Source organism: Triticum urartu, chromosome 7A (genome assembly GCF_056163025.1).
Source record: "Triticum urartu cultivar PI428250 chromosome 7A, HENAU_Tu73, whole genome shotgun sequence".
NCBI classification, from domain to species: domain Eukaryota; kingdom Viridiplantae; phylum Streptophyta; class Magnoliopsida; order Poales; family Poaceae; genus Triticum; species Triticum urartu.
Window position 1 is genome coordinate 519,144,652 of NC_141879.1, and position 10,226 is coordinate 519,154,877.

A 10,226-nucleotide genomic window follows, 5' to 3' on the forward strand; every position below is an offset into this window, starting at 1 on the left:
CCTAGATATTTAATGACTGATGGTGGTTCACACTTTATTCATGGTGCTTCCGTAAAATGCTTGCTAAATATGATGTTAACATAGAATTGCATCGCCCTATCATCCTCAATCTAGTGGTCAAGTTGAGCTTAGCAATAGAGAAATAAAACCAATATTACAAAAGACTGTCAATAGGTCTCGAAAGAATTGGAATAAGAAATTGGATGGTGCACTTTGGGCCTACAGGATAACTTATAAAAAAAATTCTAGGGGCATGTCTCCTTATTAAATAGTTTATGGAAAAGCTTGTCATTTGCCTCTTGAGTTAGAACATAAAGCATATTGGGAAATTAAATAACTCAACTATGATTTCGAACTTGCCGGTGAAAAGAGGCTATTTGATATGAGATCACTAGATGAATGGAGAACCCAAGCTTATGAAAATGCCAAATTATTTAAAGAAAAAGTTAAAAGATGGCATGATAAAAGAATCAAAAGCGGGAATTCAAAATTGGAGAATATGTTCTTTTGTACAAGTATCATTTTAGATTCTTTGTAGGAAAACTTCTTTCCAAATGGGAAGGACCATATATGACCGCAGAGGTTTATCACTGTGGAGCTATCAAAATTAATAATGCCGAAGGTACTAATCTAAGGGTGGTCAATGGGCAAAGAATTAAACACTATATCTCCGGTACGCCTATTAATGTAGAAAGCAATATTATTCAAACCATGACACCAGAGGAACACATAAAACAGGAACACTCCAAAATTATAAGAAAAAGGGGAGGTACGTGATACAGTAAGTAAACGGACTCCGAAAAATCCACAAAAATATTTTCTGTGAGTTTTGGAATATTACAAAAATTAGGAAAATAAGAAATAACCAGGAAGGCAGTCGAGGAGGGCACAAGACACCAGGGCGCGCTTGCCTTGCCTAGTGCACCCAGGTGGGTTGTGCCCACCTCGGGAACCTTCCCGACTCCATTTTCCTCTCGTTTGCTTGTTTCCCAAGATAAAAAAAATCTTTATATGCCCCCTGAACATATTGACCACCGTATCGCAGAGAAATCTTTTGTTCCTGTTCCGTGCTATTTTTTTGTCAGATTTATCAAGCTAGGTGTCATGTCTTGTCCCTCCTCCAACAATGAAGAAGACGAAGCTTGGTTGCTGCAGGCAGAGTTAAGGGGAGAAGGAATTGAGGAGGTTGCCATAGAGGAATGCGAAGGAAATTCTCTTAGAGTTTACCCACCGACTTCCGAGAGGGTCACACTAGCCGGCATCTCCACTCGTCCTAAACCCCATCAAGCCATAAGATCAACAAACAACCAAGAGAGCCCTGATGTGCAGGAAGGACTCCCTCCAAGGAGGCCTTTACACAGGTTACATCAAAACAATTTTCACAATTTGATTCATAATTATGGATTCAAGAATACTCTCGTGTGCACATACCGTCCAATTGGGACATATCTCGTCCAAGAGAAAGTGATGCAGGAACAAATTCTTGGGGACCAGAAAATAAAAACATTGTGGCTGAAGTGGAGAAGAACACCGAGTTGCTTCATACAGCCCTTTGAGAGATTCAAAGTTTGAGGGAGGTACTTATGGATATATTGGAGAACATGGCCACTACATCATCATCTTCCCCGCCAAAGGAGACTTGAGTAACGGGTATGGGCACTCCCCTTAACTTCTGTCAAGCTTGGGGGAGGTGCCCCGGTATCGGATCACCACCACTTTATTTGCTATCTATCTATCGGCGTTCTGGGAACGGGGGTCCCCAGACTTGCCTGCCTGCGGCCCGCAGCGTGGCTCCTCCAGCGGCCCTGTATGACCCATCTTCACCAACAAACATTCAAGACCCTCGCGAGGCGGACGACGCAAGACCTCCTCAGGGACGGCCTCACCAGGCTGGCTCGCGAGGGGCAGAGAGATCAAGGCAAGGCGAACCTCGTGAGGTTCCAACAAAGCAAGCCATGACAATCAAGACAAGGTGGGCGCCAGCGCGCACAGTGTCCTTGTTTCCTCTTTGGTGTTAAGGAGGCAAGCGCAGGCGAGGAGTTCCGAGGCATCAGGAAACGGTTTCCATGTCGGTGCAACAAGAGCAAGACCAGCAGGACGGCAGGACGGAGGTCACCGTGGAGCCCAAGACGGCGTCACCACCAAAGCCTTTGGTAGGCGAAGACTACTTTTGTCAAGATAACTTGTACTAGTTGTCTCCCTTTGAATTTGGCCATTGTGGGATCCCTTCCCGCTCAATATTTGGGGAGAGGACCAGGACCTCTATAAATAGGACTAGCCACCACTATAACAGGGAGGGACGATCCTCAACCACACAAGCTCACCAAGCACAAGAACACCTCTCCTCGGGAGGCTGTTCTTCCCTTGTAACTGTTCATCCACTGCCCAAGAGGCAATCCACCACACCACACTGGAGTAGGGTATTACAACACAATGGTGGCCCGAACCAGTATAAATCTTGTGTCTCATCTTCTTTGGGTCCGTCAAGCTAGGCCGTGAGATCGTTGAATGCGCGAGCTAGAGAGGGGAGAGATCTTCGTGCGCACCCCAGTGTTCGAACCTCAAGGGTTTTGCCGGAACCCAAAATCCGACACTATCTTAGTTCGATCTTTAGTTATCCTAAGAATTAGTTGAATAAAAGTTCAGTTCGATTTATTTTCGAGTGCTTGCTTAGTGATCTATATATCTATCTATGTAATCGTGTGCGAGATATATAATAAAGAGTAGCTTGAGTTTGGTTTCTTTTTTTGTTTCAATAAAAAGAAAAGGAAATAATGAAGAAGATCTTATGGTAAGTAATGACATCACATAAGGAAAAGTACAACTAGTAAAATTTATTGCAAGTTGACAAATATAGCATTGGTCAATGATGCAATTCATGAAAGAATTAATAAGGGAATAGAAGATTCACATGCAAATACACTATCTTGGACATCTTTTATGATTGTGAGCCCCCATTAAATATTATATGACAAAATTGTTGACGTTGGACAAGGAAGCCAACGTAATGATTTATGTTTGTTCATATTCACTTAGAAGTTATATTGTTAGAGATCCTTTAACATGTGGTGCTTGCTCAATACCTTTGCTAGCCAAAAACTTCACACTAAGTAGAGATACTAATTGTGCATCCAAAAACCCTTTAAACCCAAAATCTTATTCTGAGAGTCCACCATACCTACCTATGGATTGAGTAAGATGCTTCAAGTAAGTTGTCATCAGTGAAATAAGGAAATAAAAAATGCTTCTAAATGCGTTGGGTCATTTAGTGTAAGAGAAAATTGAGCGTTGTACGAACTTGTGATGGCAAAGTAGTAAAAGCGACGGGCTGCATAATAAAGGTTGCTATCATAAGGGGAAATATAACGTGATGTTCTTTTGCATTAAGGGATTTGGCATACAAACCTAAAAGCACATGACAACCTCTGATTCCCTCTGTGAAGGGCCTATCTTTTACTTTTATGTATTTACTTTTATGCAAGAGTCAAAGTATTATTCCCTATTCCTTTTATTTTCTATTTTTGCAAGTGTCGTGTGGTGAGGAAAGATCTAGGCACATATATCCAGTCGGATATGAGTGAGCATGAGTTATTGTTGTTGACATCACCCTTGAGGTGAATATGTTGGGAGGCGAAACTATAAGCCCCTATCTTTCTATGTGTCCGGTTGAAACTTTTTCCTCATGGGTATGCTGTGAATGTTAGCAATCATAGAAGATTAATTGATGGTTGAGTATATGGACTTGCCAAAAGGCTCCGGTACGTGACCTTCCTGAAAATATGACTTGCAAAGTTGACTGAGAATATAGTTTTTTGGTTTTCAATAGAGTTTATGCTTTGTACTTCGATGTTGTGATGAATTGTTACCTGTTCATGAGAAGTTATATGATAAAAGTTGTGTGATAAAGTTTTATGTCAAAGTTCTTTGTTGTTATGATAATAAGGATGATGCTACTATGTCCATATTTTGTTTTTATCGACACCTCTCTCTCTCTAAGCATGTGGACATGTTTTTCGATATCGGTTTTTCGCTTGAGGACGAACGAGGTCTAAGCTTGGGGGAGTTGATACGTCCATTTTGCATCACGATTTCCTACTGTTATTTATAATGTTTTTATGCATCATAATGCTTTATGGAGTAATTCTAATGCCTTTTCTCTCATAATATGCAAGGTTTACACAAAGAGGGAGAATGCCGACAGCTGGAATTCTTGACCTGAAAAAGGTATGTCAGAGTTACCTATTCTGCACATATCTAAATGAGCTGAAAATTTACGGATAATTATTTTGGAATATATAAAAATACTGGAGCAAATAAATACCGGAGGGGGGCACCTGGTGAGCACAAGACACCAGGGCTTGCCAGGCCCACAGGCGCGCCCTGGTGGGTTCAGCCCAGCCCACCTCTGGTGCCCATCTTCTTGTATATAAGTCATTTTGACCTAGAAAAAATGAGGGGATGACTTTCAGGACGGAGCGACGCCGTCTTGAGGCGGAACTTAGGCACGAGCACTTTTGCCCTCCGGCAGAGCGATTCCGTCGGGGGAACTTCCCTCCCGAAGGGGGAAATCGAAGCCATCATCATCACCAACAACCCTCTCATCTTTGGGAGGCCAATATCCATCAACATCTTCAATAGCACCGTCTCCTCTCAAAGCCTAGTTTATATCTTGTGTTCAATCTTTGTACCAGAGCCTCAGATTGGTACCTGTGGGTGACTAGTAGTGTTGATTACATCTTGTAGTTGATTACTATATGGTTCATTTGGTGGAAGATTATATGTTCAGATCCATTATGCTATTTAATACCCCTATGATCTTGAGCATGATTATCATTTGTGAGTAGTTACTTTTATTCTTGAGGTCATGGGAGAAGTCATGTTGCAAGTAATTATGTGAACTTGATATGTGTTCGATATTTTGATGATATGTATGTTGTGATTCCCTTAGTGGTGTCATGTGAACGTCGACTACAGGGCCCTTCACCATAATTGGGCCTAAGGGAATGCATCATGGAGTAGCTATTAGATGATGGGTTGCTAGAGTGACAAAAGCTTAAACCCTACTTTATGCGTTACTTCATAAGGGACCGATTTGGATCCAAAAGTTTAATGCCATGGTTAGATTTTATCTTAATACTATCCTCATAGCTGTAGATGCTGGCGAGGGGGTTAATCATAAGTCGAAGGTTTGTTCAAGTAAGAACATCACCTAAGCACCGATCCACCCACATATCAAATTATCAAAGTAGCAAACACAAATCAAACCAGCATGATGAATGTCGGGTGGTTGGTGCGACATATGCCAATGGATGGCTTATCATTGTGGGAGCCAATAAAACATCGCCAGTGCCTGGAAATGGGATAAGGCGAAGACATGCACGCCGGAAAATCTTACCCACCTTCAGGGCTCTCCATGGAGATAACACCCCTAATGCTGCTCTGCGGGGTCTCCGCATGATCACTAGCTCGGTGGGTTGCTACAGAATGCTCCTTGAGCTGTTAGGTGCAAGGATGAGGGAGGGCCAGGCTAGCCCGCTCCTCTTCTCCTTGTGGCGTCTAAAATCTATCCAAAGAGTGATCTCCCCTGCATGGGAACCCTGGGGGGTTTATATAGGCCTACCCCCTAGGGGTACAATGGTAATCCGGCTAGGCGTGGGCCCCAGCCGTCTGTGTCTACGCCCGCTGGCTTCTCCGCCGACTGGTGGGGCCTGCCGGCCGCAGACCCTTTTGCCGACAGGCCGGCCCCACCGCTCGGGGGTCTTGTCGGGGGTTGGTTACTGTTACCTTGCCCCTGGTGATGATGGCTTTGTCGTGGTAAGCATGGCTACAGTGCCGCCGCAAGACGGCTCATCACTATAGCCTTACCTTGTCTTGTCTCCTTAATGAAGCACCTCCTTGAAGGGAGAGAGCTGGCCGGCTGTTGGAAGCCGGCCATACCCCTGGCCGACTGTGGGAAGCCTTGCCACCTTCGGGATCTCCCTTACCGAGGGGCCCGCCACCCACGGGTCGTACTGACCCCTTGCCGTGGGGCCGCCCCGTACGGTGCACTGTGGCCATGCGTGCGCCGGGATTCGGGGGTGGCAGGCTTTTACTGTAGCCACGCCCCGTCTTGTCACCGTTATGTGGGTGCAGACTCTGAGGGCAAGATCTCAGCCGCCTACTGAGGGGCCGGCTCCTGGGAGTCGGCCCTTTTATGGCTGGCTTCTGGAAGTCGGCCTTCTCGTGGTCTTGTTTCTCAAGGATTTCAGGGCTGGGATGCCTTTGCGCAGCCGGCTTGAGAGGTAGCTGGCTGGGGGAAGACGGCCCCATGTCTTGGAAGCTTGGAGGCTTGTACAGCCTGTAATTTTTCTGAAGTACCAGGGGAAGCCGGCTAGGCTACCCGTGGTCATTTACTCCGACAGTAGTCCCCGAAGCTGGTTGGGCTCTGAGGCAGAAAAAGTCGAGGAGCCCAGTCAGCTTCCTATCTTGAGGAGCCGGGAACCAGAAGCCGGTTTCGACTAGGCGCGTCGTCTCTTAGAGATCTTGAAGTTTGAAGGCAGGTGCCAGTCGGCGCGCGAGTCCGGCTGTGAACTCACCGCTCATCGTCTGCGTGCCACGTGGCATCCTCCGGCTGGAATGGCCTACCAGCCCACGCGCGCGACGGGACGCCGCTGCAATCTGGGACCCGCCACTACAGGGCCTCGGCCCACGCGCGGATCTTCTACGGCCTGGACAGACCGCACGTGCCCCAGTGGCGGTTTCCCCATGCCGTAATGGCGCAATAATCGCGGGGCGTGGGGGAGTGGGTGCAGTTAATCCCACCCCCCCCCCACGTCATGCCTCCTCGGCTTCGCCGCACGAGGCTATAAGTAGGGGTAGAGGAGGGGAGCGCCAAAATGCTCGCGTGCTCTCCCTCGCTCCGCCCCCTCCTTCTTCTTCCTCCTCTCGTCACTCGGCCTTCCTACCAATCTTCTTGGCTCACCGCCGCTTCATCACAGCTGGGTCGTGCGCCCTCCTTTCGGCGTACCTTTCTCGCCGCCGCGCCGTCCCCATGGCATTGTCGAGCTCCTGGGACGGCTCCAACGTCCATGATAACCACGTCGACTTCCTCCGTCGGACGTGGCGGTTGCCGGGCGCGGATCTCGTACGGGTCCGCCTCGCGCCGGAGAGGGAGATCTCGCCGGCGCCAGAAGAGGATGAGCGGGTGATCTTCCGCTCGCACTGCCTGCGCGGCTTCGGTCTGTCGGCAAGCGGGTTCCTCCGCTCGTTCCTTGAATTTTATCATCTCTAGCCGCATCACCTCACTCCCAACGCGGTGATGCTGTTGTCGGCCTTCGTCACCCTGTGCAAGGGTTTTCTCGGCGTCCTCCCCACTCTTGAACTGTGGGGAGAGTTCTTTCAGTGCAAGCTCGGCACCGTCGTCACGGGCGTGCCCGCCCCATGTGGTGCCTTCATCACCATGCGGAGGGCGAGCGACAACAACCCGTTTCCGCTCATCCCGTTGATCTAGTCGGTGAAGCTCTGGCAGAAGTCCTACTTCTACATGAAGAATATTGCTCCGCAAGGCGACTTCATCAACCTGCCGGCTTACATAGCTGGCCCGCCGGCTAGGAGGCAGCCTTCATGGTCCTTTCGGTCCAGGTCGCTGTCTTCGGGCGGGTCAGCCTCTGTTGCCCGGCTCCGGGTGATGATCCAGTCGGAGGGTCTGTCCAGGGCCGACCTGGTGGCCGCCTTCGTGGAGCGCCGGGTGCTCCCGCTCCAGGGCCGACCTCATATGATCTGCCAGATGAGCGGTCGCTTCGACCCGTGCTGGCTAAGCACCAAGGAGATGCCTCACGCCGAGGTGTCTTACATGGTGAACTACATTTCCAACTACAAGCTCACCGAGGAGTGGCAGTATGGCAAGGTGTCGTACTCTCGCGCCAATCCTCCACCGGTGGTAAGTTTCTCTTCCTCTTTGCTCGTTGTCGAGTTCATGGTGGCCGACTCCTGACCATCCGGCCTTTCTTTGGCAGAACCCCATGCTTCTGCCAGTAGCTGGGGCCGCAGGGGTGGAACGCCATTTCCTCCCCGACCGTACGATGGACGATGTAGACGACCCAGACCTGGGGGCGGCCGCCATGGAGGACGACGTCGCGGGGGAAGGCGGCGACGCAGGCGGGTCCGGGCTCGGGGTCGGCTTCAAGGACTGGCCAGATGACGACGAGGCCGAAGTCATCGCGTGCCGCCGACCGGCACCCAAGCACCATGGTGCGGGCCCATCCGCCGGGCCGACTGCCCAGGGCGGCGCGCAGAAGCGTCGGGCCGCATCGACCCACTTCGGCAGCCAGCCGAAGAAGCCCAAGAGTACCGCGGCAGCGACCAAACGGGACGAGGCGGCCGCGAAGGCAGCCCGCTTCCGCAAGGTGGTAAAGCAGCCGCAGGCGGTCTCAGCGTAAGTGTCGCTGTTCTTATGCCTTTCTTTTTTCTTCTTCTTCGGTTGATGTTTTTCCAAACCTTTTTTCTCAATTTATCAAATAGGGCCCCTCTTTCCCTTGGGCAAGTCCCGGCCGCCTCCATAGTTGGAGCCGTAGGAGGGTCTTCAAACTTGCGCCGAGTAGATCCCCGCGCCGACCTCCTAGAGGCGACGGAGCGGAGCGCGCGGGAAGCGCGAGAGGAGCGGGAGGCGGAGGAGCGGAGGGCGGCCCGGCAGGCGAAGCAGAAGTCGGCGGAGGCGCGAGCCCTCACAGCCGCCAAGGCCCAGGCGGAGGCCACAGACGCGGAGAGGGAGGCGGAGGCCCTGCAGAACCAGCCTCCGCAGTTCGTCATTCCCCTCCGTGCCGCGGCTCCTAACACCCCTGTGCCCCTGTTGGAGGAAGCCGTCCGCGGCCAGCCGGAGATGGAGAGGGAGACGGCGCCATCGCCGCCGACTGTAGCGGGCCGAGGAGGCCGGCCTGAAGTGCCGCCAACGCGGCCGGCTAGGGGCGAGCCGACCATGGGAGGGGATCTTGTGATCTTGTCACCGCTTCGCCGGCGCGCGGGGAAGGCGACTTCAGCGCCGGACGCGCAGAAGACCATGGACGCCGGCTCGTCTGCCCAGGACCTAGAAGCGGCCAGCGAAAGCTTGTCCGGGTGGGTGCCGGTCGGCGGGACAGCCGTGCTGAATGTGGCGGCGCAGGACGTCCGGAGCCGGCTTCAGGCCCAAGCCACCGCGCTGAAGCAGTACACCCAGGAGTTTCTCACGACACGGTCGGTTATTCAGGTGAGTCCTCCTGCTCCTTTGATTGCTTTTAATTTCTTCCGTGGGGGCGCGTCAGCGCACCCACTGGGTGTAGTCCCCGAGTTCCGAGCCGGCTGCTGAGCAGGCGGCTTGGAATTTATTGGAAAGCTTGATTACCATCTTGTTCTTACTCACATCCCTTGTCTTCTCTGCAGGAGTATCACAACCTCCGCGCGGCCGCCTTCAACTCCCAGGCCCAGGAGTTGAATCAGAAAGCCACTGATCTAACCGAGAGCCGAAGTAAGCGCTCCGTTTTTCTTTTAAGTGGGGGGGCGTCAGCGCACCCACTGGGTGTAGTCCCAGAGATTCGGGCCGACTACCGAGTAGTCGGGTCGGATCTTTTCCTGACGACTTCTTTCTTTATATTGCAGGGGCCAACGCCGACTTGAGGAGCCAGCTGAGCGGAGCCCAGACCGCCCTTCATGCCAAGGAGGTCGAGTGCACCGCCCTGGCTCAAGAGCGTGACCGCCTGTCCAAGAGGTTGGCCGACCAGGAGGAGAGCCACAAGGCGGCCCTGAAGGCAGCGCAGGACAGCGAGGCCGCCCTCAAAGCCGAGTATGAGACCGAGGCGGCAAACTGGGCCGAGATGAGGCAGGCGCTGAGCCAAGGCTATAGCCGGGTGGAAGACTTGATTGATGGTAGGCCGCCTTCTTGTTTGCTTCCTTGCCTGCCTTCTACTATCTGATTCATTCTCTGATTTTGTGTCGCTACTTTCCCCTTTAAACAGATTACTTCCCCGGCTACTCAGCCGCCGCCACCCAAGCCATTGAGGCCTACCGTGACACGCAACAGCAGGCGGGGCCCGAGATTGCGCCGAATGCCAGCCGGTAACTTGAGGAGCAGCTTCTAGGGCTTCAGGCCCGCCTGCAGCCGGCCCATCGCATGCTCCGCCGTCTTCAGCGTGCCGGAGCGCAAGTGCTGGCCGCCCTTTGGCCTGGCGAGGTGATTCCGTGCACCCCAAGTCGGACCGCCGACTGGCTGGAGGTCG

At 51.7% G+C, this 10,226-nt stretch overlaps 1 protein-coding gene across 1 annotated transcript; it reads left to right on the top strand.

Moving 5' to 3' along the window:
* Window positions 1-9,034: 9,034 nt before the first annotated feature.
* Window positions 9,035-9,923, top strand: LOC147960225 (uncharacterized). The gene is made up of 3 exons (XM_087535822.1): window positions 9,035-9,220; window positions 9,394-9,478; window positions 9,610-9,923. Exons 1-3 carry the CDS (start codon window positions 9,035-9,037, stop codon window positions 9,921-9,923), a joined length of 585 nt encoding a protein of 194 aa, XP_087391948.1.
* Window positions 9,924-10,226: the final 303 nt, after the last annotated feature.

Bases quoted from the DNA above. Each gene is read 5' to 3' on its own strand.
- LOC147960225 (XM_087535822.1), top strand. From the start codon at position 9,035: ATGGACGCCGGCTCGTCTGCCCAGGACCTAGAAGCGGCCAGCGAAAGC. The intron at 9,221-9,393 runs GTGAGTCCTCCT...TCTTCTCTGCAG, and splicing joins CGACACGGTCGGTTATTCAG to GAGTATCACAACCTCCGCGC. The intron at 9,479-9,609 runs GTAAGCGCTCCG...TTTATATTGCAG, and splicing joins TGATCTAACCGAGAGCCGAA to GGGCCAACGCCGACTTGAGG.